This window comes from Cupressus sempervirens, chromosome 3 (genome assembly GCF_028749045.1).
Source record: "Cupressus sempervirens isolate cs-2001-9-10 chromosome 3, ASM2874904v1, whole genome shotgun sequence".
In the NCBI taxonomy this organism is placed as follows: Eukaryota; Viridiplantae; Streptophyta; class Pinopsida; order Cupressales; family Cupressaceae; genus Cupressus; species Cupressus sempervirens.
The window spans coordinates 802,722,383-802,748,549 of NC_143120.1; the positions used below are offsets into that span (position 1 = coordinate 802,722,383).

General features: G+C 33.8%; 1 protein-coding gene and 1 pseudogene across 3 annotated transcripts in view; one reads left to right on the forward strand and one right to left on the reverse strand.

Moving 5' to 3' along the window:
* Positions 1-25,666, forward strand: part of LOC149569227 (succinate dehydrogenase [ubiquinone] flavoprotein subunit, mitochondrial-like) — a 254,135-nt gene extending 228,469 nt beyond the window's left edge. For 2 of the 3 annotated variants that reach the window (XM_089821977.1, XM_089821978.1), the window contains one exon: positions 24,525-25,004. In XM_089821977.1, coding sequence (XP_089678103.1) covers positions 24,525-24,627 — 103 coding nt within the window. In that variant the 3' untranslated portion in view covers positions 24,628-25,004. Of the gene's footprint in view, positions 1-24,524; positions 25,005-25,259 lie in introns of those variants that run through there. The other variant, XR_016362732.1, reaches the window with a different exon arrangement.
* Positions 6,173-21,427, reverse strand: LOC149569229 (DEAD-box ATP-dependent RNA helicase 53-like; annotated as a pseudogene).
* Positions 25,667-26,167: the final 501 nt, after the last annotated feature.

Below are 26,167 nucleotides of genomic sequence, written 5' to 3' on the forward strand. Positions count from 1 at the left end.
TTAATGCCAAGGGTTATGTCCCTAGATAGGATATATGTATGGGTTGTTAATGTAGTTTGGAGAACACACATACACACAGCAGTCTGATCTTCCAAGCATTCTACTTCCTTCGAACTACATTGCAGAGATATTATTAATCATCCAAGATCGAATATAGAGGACTGGACCAGAATTAAAGTTTAGTGATATCTGCTTCAAACAAATCTAAATATACATATTATCAAAGGATCATTCTCAGCCATTTGAATCTGAACTATAAGTCTGATTCAGAACAGGAAATACTCTTCTTCTTAAAAGAGGCCAAAGATGATAATATAAACCTTGAGGAAAGTTCAAGAAAAAACCACTTTGGGCCATAAAAACAGTTGAAGCAGCTCAACACTTTGTTGCACCTTCAGGATCAGTTAGAGAAAGTAAAAGACCTAAAAGATTCTCTGGTTATACAGCAAATATGATTGATTTATCCAAAACAGAGCCGACCAATCATTCTGATGCTATTAAACATCTAGCCTGGAAAGAAGCTATGATAGAAGAATACTAATCAATTATGAAAAATGATGTTTGGGAAATAGTTCCAAGACCAAAAGGAAAATCTGTTGTTTCTTCCAAATGGAAATTCAAAATAAAGCATGCTGCTGATGGGAGTATTGAGAAATATAAAGTATGATTTGTAGCCAAAGGTTTTTCTCAGAAAGGGATTGATTATGAAGAAACCTTTGCTCCTGTTGCCAGATATACTTCTGTACAAGCAGTCTTAGCAATTGCCACATCTAAGGGATGGAAGGTACATCAGATGGATGTAAAGACAACATTTCTAAATGGAAAGATTTCATAAGAAGTCTATCTAGAGCAACGAGAAGGATTTGAAACCCATGATCCTAACGCTTTTGTTTGCAGGCTCAAGAAAGCTCTCTATGGGCTTAAACAGGCTCCCAGGGCTTGGTATGAAAAGATTGATAAATATCTCATCGGCTTAGGATTCAACAAGAATGAAGCTGATTCAAACTTATATTATAAAAGAGATAAAGATGATATGGTAATTCTGATATTGTATGTTGATGATTTATTAATTATAGGTGATGATCATCTTATAGATCAGTGCAAGAAAGATCTAACTAGAGAATTCGAGATGAAAGACTTGGGGCTTCTCCATTACTTCCTAGGATTGGAAGTACGACAGAATTCTGATAGTATCATAATTAATCAAGGAAAGTACACTTTATATCTTGACGAAATTTGGAATGTGGAATTGCAAGTCTATGTCTTCTTCAATGGAGACTAGTTTGCATAAACTTGAAGAAGCAGCTGCAGAATCACCTCCAATAGATTCTACTCTCTACAGACAGATGATTGGGTCCCTCATGTACCTAGTAAATACAAGCCTTGATATTTGCTATGTTGTTCATGCCTTAAGTCAGTTTATGCGTGAACCTAAGGAGATTCACCTAGTTGCTATCAAACACATTATGAGATACTTACAAGGCACTCTTAATTATGGACTCAAATATGAGAAAGTTGCTTTAGATTTGCATGGATTCATAGATTCAGATTGGGGTGGAAGTGTTAAAGACAGGAAAAACACCTCAGGATGTTTTAGTTTAGGATCAACTATGATTTCATAGATATATAGAAAGCAGTCTTCAGTAACTTAGAGCTCTGCAGAAGCCGAATACATTGCAACAGCGATGGCCTCTCGAGAAGCAGTATGGCTGAGGAAGTTACTTGTGGGATTATTTGGGCAAGCCATAAATCCTACGATTATTCATTGTGATAATTAGAGTTCCATCAAGCTCTCAATGAATCCAATTTTCCATGACAGATCCAAGCATATTGAAATTCCTTACCATTATGTAAGAGATATGGTAGATAGGAATTCTGTAAAATTGGAATACATTTGCACTGCATATCAAATAGCAGACATATTCACCAAACCTCTATCTAGAGTAAAGATAGAAAATTTCAGGAGGAGACTTGGTATGGTTGAGTTGTAATCCATTTGTACTCTTTTGATCAATAATAAAATAATTTTATTTTTGTCAGGCTATTGACTATTATGGACCCCACCATGTGTAATCATTATTTAAAGAGGTGACGATCTCTGAAATAATGAATACTTGTGTAAAAGGCATTATGAGAGATGATGATCTCTTAGATAATGTACTTAACAGTAGATTTTACTGTAAGATCCAGATGAGTTTTAGATCGTATTGTGATATTGACATTGCTATGTTGATGGGTCACAAATTGGATAAAGGAAGAATCTTAGGATTCTCCAGGTTTATCCTGTATTCTGGTAGATCTTAAACTTAGGATCTCGTTACGATATCGAAATACCAATTTGTATGAGTCACAACATGTGTCTTATCACTAGTAGCAGTGATTTGTCATATCACAGGTTTAGTAATATGACTTTGTATCATGTTCTATGATACCACATACTAAGAAGAGACAGACAAATATAGAGTATTAATTCTTACTTAAACATCTGTATTGATGTTGCTACATATGATATCTCTCTGTAGGATTATCAGGTTAAGAGGGAGTGTTAAGAATATAACCTAGATAAACCTACAGGTCTAATGGTACAGATCGTACCTGCTCTTCTATACATATATTCCTAATGATTGGCATTCAATTTAATATATATTGTCTCTAGAGGTGCTGTCGATTTCTAGACAAATACCTTATTTTGTTCTTGGTAAATTTAGTTAGTCTTAACTAAATTATTTCTAAAGATTGCCAGCTTAGGGATAACAATTAGTTTGTTAATGCCAAGGGTTATGTCCCTTGAGGGACATACCTTCTAGATAGGATATATGTACGGGTTGTTAATGCAGTTTGGAGGACACACATACACACAACAGTCTGATCTTTCAAGCATTCTACTTCCGTCGAATTACATAGCAGAGATATTATTAATCATCCAAGATTGAATATGGAGGACTGGACCAGAATTAAAGTTTAGTGATATCTGCTTCAAACAAATCTGAATATACATATTATCAAAGGATCATTCTCAGCCATTTGAATCTGAACTATAAGTCTGATTCAGAACAAAAGGAATTTGTAGAACTTTACAGTTAGCGGGGTTTCACATCCTTGTTTGAACTGTAATATTTAGGGCCATTTTTGGTGATTTGGATGTGCACTTTTGGGGCATTGTTGGCGTTGGATCTTGTAAGGTATCTTGTTGCACAAGCAGTAGTAATTGCAGAGATAAATACATCTTTGGCCTCTCTGTTTTGACAGCACATTAGGCATTTGTATTAATCATCATTTTTGACATCTTTGGGACTGTTGTAGTTGCACATTCCAGACCTGCGATTTGTGGTAAAGCTCATGGTTTATTGTGCCACTCATTCCGGGTTCTATGTTTTAAAAGATAATAATAATAAATGAATGCCTGTGAAACAATAGTGAATAATCAGAGGAATTTTCAGTTTATGGTTCAGCAGTAAATTGGAATCTTGTTTTAGCCTGCAGATTTATTTGTGCAAAGGAATGAGAATGTAAATAATGGATGCCTGGAAATATATGAGCAGTTAACTAATTCAGTGAAAGCAAACTTAATTATATCCTTTATCATGAGAAAGTAGTAGCATGTAATTGCCAAGTGTTTGATAAAATGCCTAACTATTTATTAGTAAAGGGAATTGGTGTTTAATTGGCAGAGAGGGTTATTACAATGATTCTAGCCCCATCAAGTTTTTTCCCTAGCATTGAAACATACTCATCGAATCCTTTGAAAAAAGTTATCTTCTCAAAATCACACAATATAATTCGATCTTTGACCATGCTATAATGGAGACTACAGGAGCATATTTTAGTGCTTTTGATGTGAGATGCATACACCAGAGGCAATTATTCATACATTCGTTTGGTAGCCTAAGAAAGAGAAGACCTTCATAGATCTCAACATTGCCTAGTATGATAGAGATTGGAAATCCTCTGTCCATATTGCTGGCCCCAATTGTCATTTCCCAAGGTGTCATGTTTAAGATAGTATAGTATTTAGCTCCATGGTTGCTCGTTGGAAGCAAAACAAAGATCTTTTTCATTTTTTTAAAGGCACCTGTTGGTTCCCAAAACCGCAGATTGGAATCCTACAAGCCTTGCCTGCTCGATGCTGAGATATCCAACTGGTTAAGGCCAACTTGACGGGATTGATTGATGCGATCTAAATCCCCTGCGCTTCCAGCTCTGCAAGACCGAGGTGGGTGTACCTGATCCTGGACAAAACACTTAAATCCAAGATGCTTAAAGCAGATAAATTAAAACGCAAATACAACAAAAGCTTTCAAAATGGCAAGAATTGTTAAAAACTTAAAACTTTGCAATTTGTAAATAAATGATGGTATAAATGTGATAATGTTTTAAACAAAGAATAATTATAAATTAATGCACTAGATGAATATATTATTTCTTCAAATGGAGAGAAACGAAACAATTGCCAGCATATGGATTATAAATCAGGAGTAAAAGACCAGTGCTTGATCAAATGGGCAATCAGAGTCAATATTATAAGTTGAGATGTACAACTTTATAAAGTTTAATATACTTAAAACTATAAACAATTTTAATAATTCTGATGCGACGGATCAATTATATAAATGCAATTTAAAACAGTCTAAAATGCACTTTAACTCGTGCGGAGACAAATTAGACATAAATACGAAAATAATTAAATATTTCACAATATTTATGTTTATCAAATTTAAAATGCAATAATGATCCAATCTACTTATCGGAATATTAAAATATTTATAGAAAGTAAATAAAAAACATTTATAAAGGACACAACTTAGCAATAGTTTAAAACTCCAAAATATAAAATAAATAATTATGCCAGAAATAAATCACAATAAAGACACTCTTTACGGATGATCAATTTATTGCGTTTCAATTCCGGAATCGCATATGAATTTGCTCTGTAATTTAGTCCAGGCTTTGTTCAAAAACTTCATTTCTTCGCCAATAAAAGAATATAATACATCATAAGTGCAACTATAAAAAAATTTTAAATATGAAAATGAATATGTATGTCGTCTATTGTTTGGTTTTACATCCTATATTTATAAAGGACGAAAGGGTACTCATCCCTTCATAAAACGACACACCCCTCCAAAACCAATAACTAATCACAAAGACTTAAAGACATCCTTGAGCGAAAAAATATATATTTTGTGCCCATTAACCAAACACTATAATCTGTTGACGAGAAAAACTGAAATATTTATGCATAAAACTCTTTCTCTAAAATGCAATCTCAGGTGGAAGGGCTCAAATATTTCCATCCCCTTGTACACATCAATTCTTCCGGTATATCTTCAGACTTCATCAAATGAAGGATGAATTTTGCACTTAATTCTGTCACACACATTCCATAATTCTGGATTGAAAGTGCTTAAACATTGAGGCACAGGAACGGCTCAATTTAGGGATTTCCGCCTCTTCAATAATTTGAAGACTGTTTAGTAGTTTTGGCCATCATCTGTCAATCTCTGGTCACGTGTGTAATGCTGCGTTTCGTGGTTTTTTGTTTGCTGTTATTGACGTTGTTTATTGGCACTTCCGTTTGCTCTTTTCATGCGTTTCTCCCTTTATCGAACTTTGATGACTGCCATCTCTTCTCTAGTTTCTTCTACACATGATTACCCCAACATCTGAACGCAACCTGCCAAAGTATATATAAAGCATTGTAAGTAAATATACAAGCAAATATTTCATGGGAAATACTTACCAGAAGATCCTGCGGTTGTTGTTGACGCAGAGAGAGACAATCTCGATTCAGGGCTTTGCACATATCTATGACCTCCATATGCCGTCCTGAAGGTTTTTGGAAACATCACCATTGGAGTGCTATAGACACTGTATCTTATTTTTGCAGATGTTATGATATTTATCCTTGACAACATTGCTTTAAGAAAAAGGGATGATTAATACCAAATTCTGATACTCGGCTCCCTTATCGTCTTAGCATACACACAACTATAGCTTGCAATCTGGAAAAATTCTTTGCACATATCAGGCATATTAAGTTTGGTACAATGTTTGTTCAAACATTGCTCCTTTCTCTCAGCCCTCTTTGTGACCCGACATTTATACTTCGATGAGTCTTCCTCTGCAGAAAGAAGCTGATAGGTAATCCAATCTTATTAGTCTTCTATCAATATTAAGATGTCCTTAAAATCTCAACACAGCCTTCAAATAAAAGCTTGGGAATATTAATTTTTCGATCAAAGCACCCAGGCCTCACTATTGCTGTATCAAGAACATCTGGCCTGTTGGTATCAGCAATAGTAATCACATCTCCTCTCCCTTCAAATCCATCCAAGCATGTAAGAAGCTGATTGACTGTGGCATCATGTTCTTGTCCTCCAGATCCTTTAGCAATACCACGAGTTCTTCCAACAGCATTCAACTCATCAATAAAGACAACAGAAGGCGCATTTTCCTTGGCTTCATCATAAAGGGCTCGAACACGAGAAGCATCAACTCCAACATACATCTCTACAAACTGGGAAGCTGATAAAAAATTAAAAAAAATTACACCTGCCTCACGAGCAATTGCTTCTGCTAGTAATGTTTTCCCAATCTCAAGCTCCCCACACAAGAGTATGCCAGAGATTATATTGATATTGACTCTACCGCAGTCGGGTAGAACTTGAGGAAAAGCAGAAAACTTGATATCATAAGTCCTGTTCTTGTCATGCCAGTTCTACAGTGAACCACAATTACATTCTCAACATTTTCCTTCAGCCATGATCATGCATTTTGACAAAACGATACAATCAGTTGGCTTTGGAGGATAATTATGATCATCAAAAGGGAGACAAGAAGCCTTTCCATTAAAAAATGAAGTGTCATATAACCTTTCAGAATAAAGATTGTAAACTTTGTAATTTCCCATTTTGCATCAATGATTATCTCCAACATATACTGTTCTAGACATCCATGACCATAACTCTTTCAAGTTTTCAACATCATAAATAGAGGCCGAAAATTTGAGGTCCATCAGCACCCATTACTATGTAATCCTTGAGACCACAAATTTTCACTTTGGAAATTGACATGGAAATTATATTGACACTGTCTAAAGTGGTCATTTGCATGGCAGTAAAAATGTTTAAATTGATGATATAACAACCCCAAAAACCTTGTATGTGACCAATCTAGAATGAGGAGCCATCCCTATGGCCATTTCATTGCCAATGCCATTAAAACTCATTGCTTCCACTTTCGACCCTACGACGACAATTGAAGCACAATGTGTTTCGTGGTTGTTAGTGTCTCTTGCCAATTTTATCGCACTCATAGGAATTTCACCACTCTAATTTTTAGAGCTATCAAATAAAATAACAAGCTCCAATGATTTTCTTGTTGTAGTGAAAGCCTGAGAGGTATTAAACTTCTCCCTGCTTTGACATATGCCTTCCCATTTTGCGGGCACATGTCCCAGCTCTTTATCACTAAAGCTCTAACTCTCAGGCCATATTCCGCTATCAATCACACCGTCAATAACATCTTTTTTAAGAATTGGATTGATGTCACAAAATGTTTTTTGAGTCTCCTAGACCCAAGCACTATGGAGAATGGTTTGTCTTTATTTTTTTGACAAATGATGGGATCACAGGAAAGCAACCCTCCATGCTCTTTAATGTTACAGCCCCATCTCTGCCTAAATTCATTGCAAATCCATAAATTTATGTATCATATGTATATATCAATAAGCCTTAATCATCTGAAACTCAACTTGAAGCTTTCTCCTTGATGAGAGAGGCATACCAGTGCTTGTGAAGAAAAATGCAGAGGGCTCCATGGACTCACTCATGTGGACAATATATGATTTCCTTATCTGCTCATACAGAGTTGCGGCTATGGCTAATGCAAACAGAGTGAAAGAAGGCAAGGGAAAACTAATATAAACACAAAGAAAAGTAAAACAAAATAGTTTTTCATAACCTAATCGAAAGAGAAAATATGCACATGAATTTCACAAACCACTTAGAAACTTAACCTAAAAACAAAAAGGACGAGAGCATAAAATTTCTCGTGGAGGTAGAGAAAATATTTCCTTAAACTTGCAACCTACAACTTGTTCAAGACTCCTCACTTCCCTAGTTTGTTGCTCAAAATATATAAGTATGGCAGTCCCATTTTTACCAGCATGCCCAGATCTATGAACAATTGTTTTTGAAGAGTTTAGCAGCTCAAGTGAATAATCTGAAACCACAAAAATTGATTTTACAGTCATATATATTATAAACAACATACATGACATTTACAAAAGATACAAACTATAAACAAATATTTCAAGATTTTTTTTACCAAATTTCACTAATCTGGACATCCATATATCAACAATGTCATATAAACATGATGCATGGCATGATTAATACATGTAAATATGTTCAATCCTCATAAGTTAAAAACCTTGAAAGGAATCCCTCCATTAATAAAAAAATAATCACTCCGTTAAATATGATAGTATGTTTTATTCTGTAGTGCTGACAAGCAAAAAGTGTATCTAATAATCAAATGAATGATATGCAAAACATAACTATTCCAGAACAACATTAGATACATCAAACCCACATGCAACAACATCAGTAGTTATCAAAACAGTAAAACGCCCTTCACGAAAACTAGTGAGAGTCCTCTCTCATCAACTCTTAGAAATATTGTCATACAATGCCTCCAAGAACCTGGCTCATTGATGTTGAAAGATAGTCTGCATTTCATTTGGTTTGAGTAAAAACAATACATTTTCCACCTTGGGAATGTTTCTAAAACATACACAACAGATTAAAAACAAATTCATATCGTATTTAATAAAAAATTAAACTAAAAGGAATGCTCTACATACGAGGGCATGCTAACAATGAGCAAAGTGAATTATACTCAAAAAATATCTGTAAAAATCAGAATGGAATGAAATTGACATCAAAAGCCCAATGTGATCTTTATGTTTAACAATATTTAATAAGTTCAATAGTCAAATTAAAAAATTGAGTGAAATCTACACTCTAAGAAAATAATCTTGTATAAAAGTAGATGTTTCTCCTAATTTTTCAGAGGGTGTGCTATTTTCTAATTAAAATTCTGCAATGAGTTAAAAACAGTGCGTTGACGTCATTGCAACTTTTTTCAGATGGGACTTTTCAAAACCATATAAAGCACATTGCCTCAAACTCCAACTTGTATAATGGAATGTATGTTAGCCAGCCATAAAAGACTACAAACTTCTAGCATTCTACTATAGCAGTCATATTGATAATGACTGCATATACCAAATCAAAAAAAGTAATGCTTAGGGATAAGTAATGTATATTGAACATCTTCAAAGTGAGCTGTTCATAACTAAACAAACATCATTGGGTAATTAGATTAATCACTACATATAAACTCAATTAGTTTCTCTTGATAAGTCCCGCATAACTATTGCATTTCAGCTTTTACCATCCCATGAGTGAATTTTATAAGCAACAATCAACATCATTAAACTTTGATTATCAATGCATGAAAAAATAATTAATTAAAATCCAGAATACACACACACACATATATAACACACAAATTTCAAGACTACTTATTTTGATAACAGTAACAAATTGGCAAGTCCTCAATCATAGAAAATAATTCACAGCACCTATAATGTGCAAGAAAAAGAAATCAATAATAAATAAATTCAACGTTGCAGTACGTAATAAATAATTAGAACTGGTTAAGCTTTGTTGGGTAGGGTAGTTAGGAAGCGAGGGTATGTGCCGTTGCTTTTCCCAACCAACCGACCATTATATAAGATCTTTTGAATATGGATGATGTACTCATGTTTTTGGTAATCAATAAAGTAATAACATTTCCTTGCCATTTTAGTATTCTGGTACTAGTAATGATTGTCATGTTGGTATAATTGAATCCATGCTATATTGCTTTGTATATTCTGCATTGATAAACATTCTACATTTTGGTGCCATTGCCTAAGTTCGAACCTCGAGGTCATCGACTAGGTAGGATGGAGTAATGGGAAGACCCTTTCTACTACCTGATGGAGAAGAGGAGGAAATAACAAGAGAAGATTAGGTGACGCAAGATTTGGTGGTGGCCTGGGAAGTTTCAGTTGACCATTATGCTCAAAGGGAAGCCCGAGAGAGGGTGCTTCCAGAGAGCATGGTACGAGACGAGCTTTCTTACCACTAGTGGTGTACAATGTACTTGGACAAATACCTTGACTATTGGCAAGAAATTTGGTACACATGGAGGAAGAAAGAGCAAAAATGGAAAGAGATTGAAGAAGAAAAGTGCTCCAACAATTCGCTGAGAGAAGGACACGAGAATTGGAGGAGCATGACAATCCAACGAAGATAATCGGACACTAAAACAATTCATGCCCCTACTTCCAAATAAATATCCCAGGTGAGTGCCAAAAGAAGAAACTGAGGGGCAAGCCGCCCTGCGAACTTTGTGTCTCCACCAACATGAGGAAAGACATCGCCACTTAAGGGGACTATTGAACCACTCTCAAAGTGCAAATCAAATTGACGAAAGGTTGATTGAAAACACAATAGAAGGTATAGCCAACTTGGCTATTTCAGAAGCACCAGAAAGGAAGGGGGGAAGAATCCTAAAAACCCTACATGAAGAGAGCATTGGCAAGAACAAAGCTCCAGCCAGATAAAAGGTGAATCACAAGGGGAGGAGATATTACTGGACCAAGAACCGAAGAATCTAGCGCCGTAGGAGGGAGCGTCCAATTCTGTATATTGTGTGCATTGATAACTATTCTACAAATGCTAATCAATTTTGTAAAATCAAAATGAACTCAAATGCATTAACAAATTAAACACCATACAATTATTAACGGGCCAAGAATTTAATGTTTGCCATAAGTAAATACCACAATAGAATAGCGAATGATTCCTTCAGCCAATTTCTGAGGAGAGTCACCTAAACACTGTGTAAAATATCTCTCATTTTCACAAAATCAGTTAATACAATATAATGTGACATCTAGAAATACAAAATAGTTCAGATTCAACAGCTTATAGATATACTAGTTTAGAAAAAAGAGTCACTTTTAACATGGTTCACGCATGCTCAGCTAATATATAAAACCACCATGAAGGTATGATTTTTAATAACAAAATACAGCTAGTTTACAACTTACAAGATCTCCAAGCAGTGGATGTGTTAAATATTTTATGCATCCAAGAAGGCAATGTGGTAGAAAATAGCATACTCTTTCACTTTTGAGGTAATCTCTACATAATCACCTTGACATCCTAGTCAAAGCCAACAACAAGCTTCTGATCTGCCTCATCCAACACAATAAATTCAACATCCGACAAAATTAAAGATCCTTGATTCATCAAATCAATAATGCAACTAGGAGTTCCAACGATCACATCCAGGCCCCTTCTAATAATGTCAATTTGGCTACGTATTGATCCTCGACCATAGCAACATAGTGTATTGTGACACAATGCAAGCTCAAATATAGGAGTCAAAACTAAAGCCAAGGGATTGTAGTTGCGCCTATAGATGCAACATCATTTCCAAAGAAAAAATTTATCATGAATAGTGACTAAGAATATAGTAATAGGACCTTTGATCATTTAAATTTTACTCAATCAGTAAAAATAACTTGAAACAATTCAATATGAAACAAGAACAAACCCATTTTTGCATTTGTTTTGAATGATCTTATTTAGAGTGGGAATTCCAAAAGCTTAAGTTTTTCTAGTTCCTGTTCTGGCAAGGCCAATCACATCACGACATTGCATTGAGGGATCCAACACTTCTTTCTATATGTAACATTAGCATGGTCAGAACTCATTGCCTAAATGCAGATATTTACATAGCAAACATGCTAATGCACAATCAAGCTCTTTCTTTATATATGGAAATATTTACAAGATTTAAAATCCAACCCAGGGAAAAAGCTTGATTATATACTCAAGAAACAATCCTAATAGAAAATCAACAAGGAAAAATAATAAAGAGCTAAGGTATTAAAATTACCAATGCATTCCAACTTACCTTTGCATACAAAAGGCACTTGGAATAGAAAGTTACTAAATCTTTGATGATGCTAAATTGTGGACAAAGGGTAGGATATATTTCACTGCACAGGGTCCAATTATTTAATAAATTAAAAATGATGAATATATCGCAATAATGGCAACTTTTGTAAAGAGAATGTCTAGCAAATTACTCCACACCAGAAATTTGATGACAAAGACACAATTACAAATCCCTAGAGTATAATAAACTGTAAGAATCAAGGTAAAATACTGTATACATCATATAACCAACTAGGTGTGGAATGCCCGAATGGGCAAGGAAAGGATTAAGTATAATGTCATTTTGGAGGAAGATTAAATAAAATTTAAGATGGGTGTTAATGTAAAATAGTCATACGTTTTCAAACTTAGGGTCCCTTATAAACTTAAACAGGAATAAAAATAATAACTTACGATTTAATAAAATGGCTTGAAATAGGAGACATGAAGAAGTCTAAATAGTCATATAAGGGAGCAAATACTGAGTGTGGCCCTACCCTAACAGGCCCAGCTGGAACAATGTAATGTCCCCATTTCCAAGATCAATTTTTATAATAATAAAGTTAATATAAGATAAATAAATCAATAAATATAATTTATAATTATGATTGCATTGATATAGTAAAATAAACAAATATTAAATATATATCATTTATTGTTATCCTATATCAAATGGATATAATATTATATCAATTGATAAAACATTAAATAAATAAATAAATAAATAATAATAATGATGATGATAAAAATAATAAAATATAATTTATTAAAACTAAATTATAGTTAAGACAATACAATACGAGATTACAAATGAATATAATAATACAATAAGAAAATTAAATAAAGTGATAATAATAGTAATATAATATATAAATTGATTTAATAGTCTCAATATAATAATAACCATCCGAATGGAAAAGCATTATTATTAAATAGTATTGGATCAATATACTAAAGGGTTATATTACAAATTCATAATGTCAAACTCATTATTTAAAGTTAATTAACTTTAGGGCTACGATATATGAAAGATATCCAACCATTACCCGCATCATTTGAATTAATATTAATATACACGAGTCAATGGAAGGGAGGTAGAGGAAGGTATAAATGGAACAACCATACTACTCACTGCCGCATATATATAAGGAGGAGGAAACAACAGTTGGAACGCCAAGGGAAAGGCATAGTAGAACGGAAGAGTTTTGAGGTATCAAAGAAAAGAAAAGCAATATCGAGGAAGGAGAAAGTAGCATACGCCCAACATATGAAGGAAGAATACGGCAGATACCCTCTATAGTCAGGCCTAAATATAATCAAGCGTGATTGGGAAATAATTATAAATTCAGGCAATACAACATACACCACGTACGCAGACAGGGAGACACAGATATGAGATAATTATTAAGGGGAGCATATATAACCTCTGGCAGTCAGCAAGCATAACTCTTTTTTTTTTTTGGAGGATGATAAGGAGTAGAAATTGAATATACAAACATATATCCCTCAATCATTAGTCACACATATCCATAAAACAATAATCCAGAAACAACGTCAAGGAAATACCCACCATTATCACTGAGATCTGATTAAATAACTTAAGTATAATTCGCAGCAATATAATTGGGATGGTGTTATCCCTCAGAATTATATCCAATGTCCCTCGTTGTATGACCAGAATCTATGAATCTCACCTAGTCTTAAATTAAGCAATCCATAAGTCATCAAGACATAGTACGGCAAACACTTAATAGTTTATTAGCCTCTACTTTTAGAGACAACGTATAATTATATATTTTTATTGGTATACTTGATCTTACAAGTTTAAGGAGATTATCATCATTGTACAATACTATTGACAATATAAATCTTGCATAAAACTAAGGAGACTATTGGAATTTTGAGGTAGTAGTCCCCAAAACATAACCTATTAAGAAAGGGGACATTACAGTGGTATCAGAGCATAATCCTGCCATCCTATGAGTGAAGGCTCATGGAAACTTACGAAAGAAGAACAAATAAAACCACAATGAATGATTTGGCAAACGAAGTAAGATCTTATATAGAGCAAACCCACCAAACCAATCAAAACATGTTAGACCTCATGGAAAAATAAAATCAGGCCCTCTTGCAAGCATTATAGAACATGAGAAATTCGATCAATAATTTGAGGAGTCATCCTGACATAGGGAGAGAAACTAATTCAGTCCATTCTGAAAATAACAATGTAACTTCAAGCTCCAACCTACCCCAACCCACATTCCTACCTAGAAGAGTAAATTTAAGAGAGGAGGAAGTGGTCGAGCAAACCCTAACTACTACAGAAGATATTGCGAGGGCATATGCTGCTCTAAAACCTAACATTAGAGAACTAATATCGTTTAGAGAATTTTGTGAAGATAAACGAAGGGAGACGTCTAGAAGGACGGTAAATGAAGAACTCAAACATAAAATTAACAAAATAAAGCTTCCGCATTTTGATGGTTCAGGACAGATTACACGACGCCAATGGTTGGAGAAACTAAACATATTTTACATTCTAAATCCCATGACAAAAAAAGATGCTTTGCAATTTGCTATTGTGCATCTAGAGGGAGCAGCACATGATTGGTGGACCCATGGGCAAATCTCATTGGGGCATAAAGACGTAAAATCCTATGAAGAATTTTTCCAAAAGCTCATGAGCAGATCTGATGATAAGGAAATCGAATGGTATTTGCAAGAACTAACTCAACTTAGACAAATTGGAACAGTAGAAGACTATGCTCACAAATTTCAAGAGTTATTAGTTATGGTTCTAGACCTTTCCCAAAAGAGACTCACTCATATATTTATAGAAGGATTAAAGGACTCCACCAGACACTTTGTTAAATCGGATGAACCGAAAAACTTGGAAGAAGCCATCAGAAAAGCAAAAATGGTAGAATCAAATCATTCAAAGGAAAGATCTAAAAAGTTTTCAACAAGGACATAACATAGAGACTAACTCAAGAAATGATCATAAAGAAAAAGAATGTTATTTTTGCAAAGGACCATGGACTGTTGGGCACCAATGCCAAGGGAAGGATGCTCTCAAGCAAAAAGAGGACGTAATGAAGAAAGGCTTATGCTTTAGGTGTAGAGAACCATGGGCATCAGGTCACAAGTGTAGAAAAAGGAATCAAATTAATAGAATAGAAGCAACATCCAAGAGAGAAATAGAAAAATCGCATAAGAAAGCAAGACATGATCCAAGAAGTTTGAACAATATCCAAGCACAAAATGAAGGAGAAAAGCAATGGTCTTTTGAAGAAATTCCACTTGATGCATGAATTAGAGAATGGAATTGGTAATCAATATTAGAGAATAAGGGATAAGAAATTATTGACTCTTAGTTAGTATTCATACATGTTTCTTTTGGATTGACAAGTAAAAACAAGTAATTGATTATTAGAATTTGTAATAAACATATGAATACAAATATTTAGTAGTAAAGATCATGCACTTCTGGAAGCCTTAGGATGAGATAAAGTCTCTCCTAAGGATTATAAGAGGGATTATCCTAAAGGGATATCCATAGAGGCCTTAGGGAGAGATAAAGTCTTTCCCAAGGATTATAAAGATGGGTAATCCTAAAGGGATACCCATAGAGGCCTTAGGATGAGATAAAGTCTCTCCTAAGGATTAAATAGAGAGGGATAATTCTAAAGGAATATCCCTAGTGACCTCGGATGAGATGAAGTCTCTCCTAGGGATCATAGAGATGAGTACTTCCCAAAAGGATACTCATTGAGGCCTAAAGGAAAGATAAAGTCTTCCTTAAGGATTTTTGAAGAAAAGAAAAAAGGGTATCCATAAGGATTTGGAAGAGATAAAGTCTCTACCAATACTCATGAGGATTACTAATCAAGACTTGTCATGGGTCAAAGAACGACAAAGAAGGATCGTGAAGCGCACAGTATATAAAGATAAGCCCTCTCTTAAATTGATCTTAGTACTTTAAAATCTAATCTTGGGATACTTAAATTTATTTAAAACTAGCTAATCCCGATTTAACATTGTTGTTGCAGGACGGACGATCAAATCTTAAGGAGAGAATATTGAATTGCTTGAGGATAAGCAATTTTGGGAAGGGTGGACTGTAATGTCCCCATTTCCAAGATCAATTTTTATAATAATAAAGTTAAAATAAGATAAATAAATCAATAAATATAATTTATAATTATGATTGCATTGATAAAGTAAAATAAACAAATTGTTAATGTTATAATTCTATCGGATAAATTATATTATATATATGAGATATATAATATATGACAAATATCATATATGGAATAATTAACTTATATTAAGAGTGATATATATATTTTGAAGGTATATTAGTTGTGTTATAACTATAACTAATGTAAGTTAATATATTAAAGAGACATGTCTCTTCAAGAAACATGCCTCTTTATATTACATATATACTCATTTAAATAATAACTTGGAAAACACATAAAATATCCACAAGTGTTATTACAAGTTACAGATTCTATTCCACTAACATGGTATCAGAGCCCACAAGATCTGAATAAATAGGAGTTGATGTATTTGGTGGAACGACATTGATGCCTAGATGGTGTGCATATTGATAATGATTTTCTTTCTTGGAAATGGAGAAAGAAATGATGGTAAACAAGCATTATTTGATACATGGGCATGTGACACATTGCGAAAGCCATACCAATGTGGCTTGAGTTACAAGGAGATAGGTTGTGTCCGAATATATGCAACTTTGTTGGCATACCTATATGTTTAATAATATAAGAGTAGGAATCTAACATTGTAAGGGGGAATGATAACCAATGTTCTATTCTTGTTTGAACTGTCCTTATATGGCAGTAGAAAAGACGTACTCAAATTTAACAAATTCTTACATGGAGGCATTTTCTAATTTGATGCATATGGACCTTCATTGAAGCAACTTATATTATTATTGCAAATAAATTTTTATTATCCTTGGGTATTGCATGTATTTACTCATTGTAGTCTCTCTCTTATTTTGTATTTCTATAATTACTATAAAGAGCTATTCGCCTTGATCTTTTCCTTTGTCTCTAAGGATGTTCTTGCACGAAAAGAAGATTGGTACATTAGGCATGCTATCAAATATTGTGTAGACTCAATCTTATGATAGTAGCTCCAGAGATGCTGTGATTTAGGATTCACGAATCATCTGATGATTAGGCTGGATAATGTGAGTTTCTTGAAGCAAATATCTTTGATGATTGAAATTATGAGAGGGAATCTGACAGTTCATTAGAGGCAACCTTGGAGAAAGAGAGGGAGCAGAAAATAAAAATGTTTAAATCAAACTTTTGATGATATTAGTTCAGAAGGAGTAGGCCTTGTTGATGGATTCAACACTAGTCAAAAACTATAATAGCTAAAGGACTATGATTCATGGGATAAAGTCTCATCTATGTAGGCTAAAAGGCTTTATGCTATCAGGATACCCATTGAACTAGGGAAGCATGACATGACTTGCTTGAAGAGGTTAGAAGGATGATAACAGATTCAAAGGAAGTTTGATACTTCATCGAAGAGAACGTTGTGCTAAGAGGTCAAAAAAGTTGATATCAAACTAAGAGGGAGAAACCTTATTCTCTGATATGCTTTATGGTGAATGTTGTGACAACACCACATGACAATATTCGTGGAGACTTCATGCGAACTTTTGATGTCATACATGTATGAGCTTGTTCCCTGTGTACATCATAAATAAGTGACAACTTCTAAATAATTATCACTTGTATTAGGAGAAGTTGTTGTAAAGTGATGTCCTTACAATAACTTGTAGCATGATTCATTTTTGCGAAATTGTTTCATGTAAAGGCTTTATCTTATAAATCAACAACTAGGCGGTTGATATCATTAATTTGATTATCTACAAGTTGCTTGTATAGATATATTTCGGTACTTGGTGAATATCTTGCCTTGATATTCTGATAGGCCAATACCACACTGAGTACTTGGTGATCATCATTCAATTGATGTTTCTGATAAGCCATTACTCTTGAGAGCTTGGTGAATATCATATTGTTGATATTTTGATAGGCCAATGCTCATGTTACCTAATATGATATCAAATAGTAATTGGTGAATATCATATGTTGATATTCTAATAGGCCAATACTTATATGATATCATATACTGGAAATCTTCTGATCAAAAATTTCCTATATGCATTATTTTTGAAATATTACCTATGGTGTAATATCTATGTGTTTTATCCTTCTTCATTAAGAGGGAGTGTTAATATTATAGTTATGTCGGATAAATTATATTATAAATATGAGATGTATAATATATGACAAATATCATATATGGAATAATTAACTTATATTAAGAGTGACACACACACACACACACACATATATTGAAGGTATATTAGTTGTGTTATAACTATAACTAATGTAAGTTAATATATTAAAGAGGCGTGTCTCTTCAAGAGACATGCCTCTTTATATTATATATATACTCATTCAAATAGTAACTTGGAAAACACATAAAATATCCACAAGTGCTATTACAAGTTACAGATCCTATTTCACTAACACAAATATTAAATATATATATATCATTTATTGTTATCCTATATCAAATGGATATAATATTATATCAATTGATAAAATATTAAATAAAAAAAGAAAGAAGAAATAATAATAATAATGATAAAAATAATAATAAAATATAATTTATTAAAACTAAATTATAGTTAAGACAATACAATACGAGATTACAAATGAATATAATAATACAATAAGAAAATTAAATAAAGTGATAATAATAGTAATATAATATATAAATTGATTTAATAGCCTCAATATAATAATAACCATCCAAATGGAGAAGCATTATTATTAAATAGTATTGGATCAATATACTAAAAGGTTATATTACAAATTCATAACGTCAAACTCATTATTTAAAGTTAATTAACCTTAGGGCTACAATATATGAAAGATATCCGACCATTACTTGCATCATTTGAATTAATATTAATATACATGAGTCAATGGAAGAGAGGTAGAGGAGGGTATAAACGGAACAACTATACTACTCACTGCCGCATATATATAAAGAGGAGGAACAACAGTTGGAACACCATGGGAAAGGCATAGGAGAACGGAAGAGTTTTGAGGTATCGAAGAAGAGCAGAGCAATATCAAGGAAGGAGAAAGTAGCATATGCCCAACATAAGAAGGAAGAATACGGCAGATACCCTCTATAGTTAGGCCTAAATATAATCAGGTATGATTGGGAAATAATTATAAATTCAGGCAATACAACATAGACCACGTACGCAGATAGGGAGACATAGATATGAGATAATTATTAAGGGGAGCATATATAACCTCTGGCAGTCAGCAAGCATAACTCTTTTTTTTTGGAGGATGATAAGGAGTAGAAATAAAATATACAAACATATATCCCTCAGTCATTAGTCTCTCATATCCATAAAACAATAATCCAGAAACAACGTCAAGGAAATACCCACCATTATCACTGAGATCTGATTAAATAGCTTAAGTATAATTCACATCAATATAATTGGGACGGTGTTATCCCTCAGAATTATATCCAATGTCCCTCGTTGTATGACCAAAATCTATGAATCTCACCCAGTCTTAAATTAAGCAATCCATAAGTCATCAAGACATAATATAGCAAACAATTAATAGTTTATTAACCTCTACTTTTAGAGACAATGTATAATTATATATTTTTATTGGTATACTTGATCTTACAAGTTTAAGGAGATTATCATCATTGTACAATACTATTGACAATATAAATCTTGCATAAAACTAAGGAGACTATTGGAATTTTGAGGTAGTAGTCCCCAAAACATAACCTATTAAGAAAGGGGACATTACAAACAACTTTGGAATCAATTTGACCATTAAGACACCATACAGAAGTAGAATTTAACTAATTCAAGATAAAAAAGACATCTAATGAAAATTTCCAAAAGAGTTTTTCTAGTCTACTCTAATTTGAAATTTGTTTGCAGGGAAGAAGTGCATGCTCAAAACAAAAAATGGTAAATAAATTTAGCCAAAATAAGAAAAACCATAGGGATTTAAGGGTACAAATCTCAGGTCAATGTGACAAAAACGTCATAATTCCAAATAAAAAATTGTGCTATTAAATGTTTTCCAACTTTAGCCCCTTCGCAAAGCAAATCCATCTAGTATGTAATTATAAAGTGAAGATCAAAATATCTTTCTACAACGCCACTAAAATCCTAACTCTTCAATTTTAAGTCTCTTGAAAAGAACAAATAATAATCAACTTGCCTGTATAGGAAATAGTTTGGCAATCCCTTTCTTCCCAAAGGAGTTGATATTCTATACATCAATCCCAAGCTTTGCAATCTCCAGCCCATTATCAGAGATGCCAACACCATAGTCTTCAGCAACTGCAGACTCCACCAGCGTAGGCGATGCTGCCTTGGGGCCAAATGCTCCAACAGAAGAATAAAACATAGTGAACTCATTGCCTGTGCATATAACAAAGTTGATTCCAAATGAAACCATCATAATTATTACTTGCAGAAATCCAAAAACTTTGAATACACTAATTACTTTGATAGTATGCCAGAAAAGAAAAATCCCTTCCAATACAAAAGAATAGTAAATTCTATACCCTACAGTTAGAAAATTCTAGAAGATGAATCAGCAATCTTTACAAGCCTCATCACTATGACTTAAATGAACTTAAAGGAACCAAGTAAAGATCTTTATAATCTACTCATTGAGTCTTCATCTATTTTCTACATTGGGTTTCCAAGCCTGAGTACATTCAAGGAATCAAGCATATGGTTCACAATGACCAATGCTCTTCATCAGGATTTCCAGTATTTACAAGCTGAATTGTCAGACTTAAACTGAAATAGGGAATGAAATGTGAGGCTTTTAAAACTTACACTACATCATCAGTGTTGGAAATTTTTTCAAGGAATTAATCACAACCAAATCATAACCTCCCATTGCTTCCAATCAAACTAATCAGTGCTCTTGTTAACTGAATGTTTTTGATAAACTCCATTTTGTATCTTTTATTATGTAGCATAGGCCTTTGAGATCTAGGTTGTGTTTCTCTGAATGTCCAAGAGCCCCAGGAAAATATGTCGTCAAAGGGTTTAAATGGTTTTTATTATTGGGAAAATAAGTCGTCAATGACAATCTCTTGCACTCTTTTGCTACTGCACGCAGCACCACTGCTGTAGCTTTGTTTAGGTTAGAGGCCTGCATATTTTTCCCTGTTTCTTCTTCCCTATTGATTGGAAAAACTTGAGTTGTATACAAAACTGTGGTTTTCGAAAGAGAGAACCAGGAAACTGTTGAAACGAACTCTGCCAAAGCAAGCGATGGTGTCTTGGGACCAAAGTCTCTAACAGAAGAAAATGTCTTCAATGGGTTTAAAGGGATGCAATAGAAGAGCAAGGGACACTATGCATCAAAATCCTGCCAATAGCTATATATGCATTTAAAATTAGGATTTAGTAACACTCATACAAATTTTTGAAGATCTCACATTGAAAGATAAACTTAATCTTGAAAAGAAAATTTTGGAAAAAATTGAACATAAATTCTACATGTATCTAGATTCTAAATGCTGTATTCAGAGGATGCCCAAATCAAACCAAGGCTTGTCAAAATCCCTTTACAGTAAACAACCATACATGTATTTGTATAGAGCAAGCATTAAATGTTTACATGCATTAGATGTGTGTTATGAGCATTATACTTTGAAAAGGGAAGCCTGTGGGAACACTTTTTTACAGGGGGGTTGAGACTTGTGTAAAGCATTTTGAATTAAATATATAAAATATATTACTAGTATTGTTTTACTGTTAAATTGGAGATGTTTTTCCCCTAGCTATTTGCTGCATTTTGTTTAAGAGTACAGGATCTTTCTATGAGGCCCTAAAAGTTGTTTTGCACATGACAGTAGTTGTAAGCTTTGACATGGGGATGAACCCATTTCTAAAAGTGTAGATTAAAAATAGCACCACATTGCAAAATATTGCCTGCTTGTACCATGTACAGTCAAGATGGACACTTGTACATTGTCCATTGCTTCAAGAGGCTGAGAAGATTATGGTCATTACACAGCGCAAAATCTTTTATAGTTCAATGCGCAATTCAATGTATTTTAGGGTCGTAGCTGAGATGTGCAAACCATTCCCAACTTGGCTTGCAACATACATCATGATCAATCAAGTAAGAAAACAAGGGCAGCACCAATATATAACACAGATGTGTACAAGTATTAAAGCAAAGGACAATGTTTTGCAAGTTGCTATTAGCAAATTTATGATTGATTGAATCATACTAGTCATTGGTAGCACATTATTTCATTCTATGCGAGACCTTTGAGGAGGGTACTGTCACTAGAAGTTAAGAGGTAGGGGGCAAAGATGTGGTTCTCATGTCTATTGTGAATATTCATATAAGCTTGGAAACATATATATATAGACACACACACACACATGCATTAACATCCAAACCCCCCCACAAAAAAAAAATCACCCACCCACTTCCCGCATCCGCATCCAAATCCGAATTGATAACCAAGGAGAAGTGTGAAGTCCCCATTTTTTTTGACTTTGCCTGATGCCTTCTAAATCAATGCTCAAACATGGGATCCCTTGTTTGGGGGTTAATGATGATTTGAGACATTCACTATGCTGGATTCTGCAAATGAAATGAAAACTATGTTTATGAGCTGCTGATAAGATGTGGTTGGCTCTTTCTCTATAGTGCACATAAATTGTTATGTATGGTTGCTACTTATGAACTGTGAGCTGCAATATTGTGGGCAGTATTGACATACGAAATTTGAGTGAATTCTAGTGTTACCCCAGTGGGGCAGTGCAGCGGTGCGGGGGGATGTTGGGATGAGTTTCGGGTGCGGGAAAAAAATAGCCTCAATTTGGGGACGGCGGGGGTGCGGCGGTGGCAGAGCGGAGGGGGGGTGGCGGGGCGGGGGAGGAGGGGGAGTGGGGGGAGGGGGTTGCATAGTATATATATTATATATATGACTGAAAATGCTAATTATTAAATGATACTTCAATATATTATATAACATTAACATACCAAATATAGTTGAATACAATGAATAGAGAAAATTGAAATGTGACTCACAAATCATAAGTTCAAACTTGAAACTTCGTAACCATTACTAATGACCATTTAACAAATTAACTTAGTTCAAGATGCAAAATTCAAAATTCATTGTTCAAATATGATTCTATGAATATCATATATCATAAAGATGCTCATGGTGACAAAGAGTCGAATAGCATGAAACAATGAAATAATAATAATGTATCATAGCCATATCAAAGTGAGTAACCAGGAAGCACCTTGCAAGCACCCGGGAAGCACCCCACAAGCACCTAGGAAGCACCCCGCGAGCACCTGTGCACCCAAGCACCGCGTCCCCCCCGAATGCTTGACCGGTGCGGCGGGGGTGCAGCAGCGGAAAAACTCCCGGCGGGGGTACTCGGGTGTGTGATGCACCCGCACTAGGTGCTTACGCGCACCGAGTGCGCCGGGGTTTTGACCCGGGTGCATGCACCCGGGTTACACTCGTGAATTCCCTATATAAAATATTTTAGTGAAGCTTGAGTGGATAAAATCTGGCCACTGTTATCTTCTGCTTTCAGCTGTTTACTTATTTGGTTGAGATCCTTGAATAGCCATTCATAGCTAGGTGGTGTTGTTTCAATCATAGAAGCCAGACATAGTTTGTATTGGTTGATGATAAAGACATGAAATTGGCATATTGCAATATCAAGTTCAGATTGTCTTGAATGCCTAATATAGTTAGCTATATAAGCTTAATTTCAGTGTGCAATCTATTCTATTCTGCACCTATTGAAGTATGTTCTCTCATGGGAATATTTATGTTTTCTATGCTCTTATAGTCTGAGTATACATGTTAGACTTCATTCTCAAACGATCAAGCAAAACAACCTGCAACTAAGATCCTAACAGAAGTACATACATTCATTTTCAATTCGAGTGGCAAAGGACAAAAAAAAGGTCCTTACATGGATATTTCAAGTTGAGTTTTGTATAAAATGATCCAACATAACAGCACTCGTTTTAGTTGTTCTATTGTCTATTTGTTGGTTCCTTGGAGCTATGCCTTTTCTGCCAGAACGTATGTAGAAATGCCAAACTCTCCTATTCCAATAAAATGTTTTCAATTTCTATTATTTGCTGGAAAGCTCAAAATTGAAAATAATATTATGTGCAGAAAAAACTGTGCGTATATTGAAATGGTAAGTTCACATTAAAAATGTCATTTTGTTCGCATCGAGAGATTTTATCAAGAGGGTTAATATGGTAAAAAAATTATGAAGAAAATTTAGATAACTAACGTGTTAATTAACCATGATTTTGTGGTTTTATTTTGCTGCAGTTACTGGGAAAATGGGAAGGTTCGTATGGCCTATAGGCCTGTCCATATGAACACTTTGGATGATGAGGTGGAAACATTTCCTCCAAAAGCTCGAGTATACTGACACTCGGAAGGCTGGCTTTCTTTTTCCTTTCCAAGGAGAGTTCCAAATTATTATTTCTAGATTTGGTCACACTGAAAAGTGCTATTGCTCAACGAATAAATGTGAGCGCATTATTTTGCATTCACCATGCAATCAGGCTTTTCAGTTTTCTGTATGTCATAGTTTGTGGGGATACAGTAAAATGAATATGGGCTGCAGCTGTGATCCAACAGGTATGGGAATCGATGTATTGCTATCATTCGAAATTGATGTATCCTGTTAATCCAGCTGCATGCTTATGGATCAAAACTAAGATTTCACGTTCAACTTTTCAATGTTGAAACTAAAACATTCTACTGTTCAATAATTTAATTTTATGCATGCATTAATGAACTGAATGAACTGGAAATCATTATTCTTTGTACTTCGTTGATAATACACCAGTATCAACTATGTTTCAGTGAAAAATATGGAAGAAAAACTTATCCATTCTATATCTTAATATAGAATGGAAGAGTTATTTCCCAACTTAATACAGAACGATAGTTCAGTATTAATGCAATATCTTATAGAGTGGTTTTCTATATTTGAATTCATGGTTTTGGCTTAATTTTTTTAGATTTAACCGTGTAAGTTTTAATTTTTTCCTGCAGATCACACTCTATGATCCATCATCATAATGTAGCTAGTAAGAGAACGACAATTATGATGCAAGAAATTGACAGAAAAATGTGTGTTGCCAAACTCAGAAACTTCAAGCTAATATCATGGATAATATTTTATCTCTTCCAGTAATGAACCTTTGCTGCAAGTTAGATGTTCAGAGAAAGCCGGTGGAATATCTATGAAATTTTAATTTTTCAAAGACTACAGATTGCTGCTTTTGTGGTAGACCAAAATTCCGCATTTCGAAAATTCCAAACTTTCAATAGATATTTTAATTTCAAAGATCTAGACTAAACTTGTAACTTCATAAACGTGTCTCTCAAATTGCAGAAAAAATCTTTCAACCTCAAAACAACTGATGCCATTAAAAATCATTCATATCATTTCATTTCAATTTTGACTTTATAAAATATTCGTGCACTCAAAATATATGATTTTTTTTTAATTAAATTTAATACTAGCATTTGTACCAGGAGTGCAATTATTTAGCGGATGGCGAGATATGGAGATACCTGTCATTGTTGGAACTCTGATGTATTGAGATCATGACAACAAATTTATAATCATATCACCTTATCTATGAAAATCAACAGGTTTTATAGTTAGAATAGTAGTGTCAAGATGTCAATTTAATTGATCTTCAAGAAATAATATATGAAATTGTTATATTATATAATATCAAGATGAGAATACCTATAATCTAAGACCTAAAATATGTCAATAGAGTAAATAAAATTTGTAAAAAAAGTTGAAACAAAATTGTTATTAATTAACTCTAACATGAACTTATAATACTATTACCATTAATAATATAATATTAAATTTAAAATTTTAGTAAAAATTGAATTGTGTAGTTATTTAAACCATAGCTTAGATTTATATTTGTTTAATAATA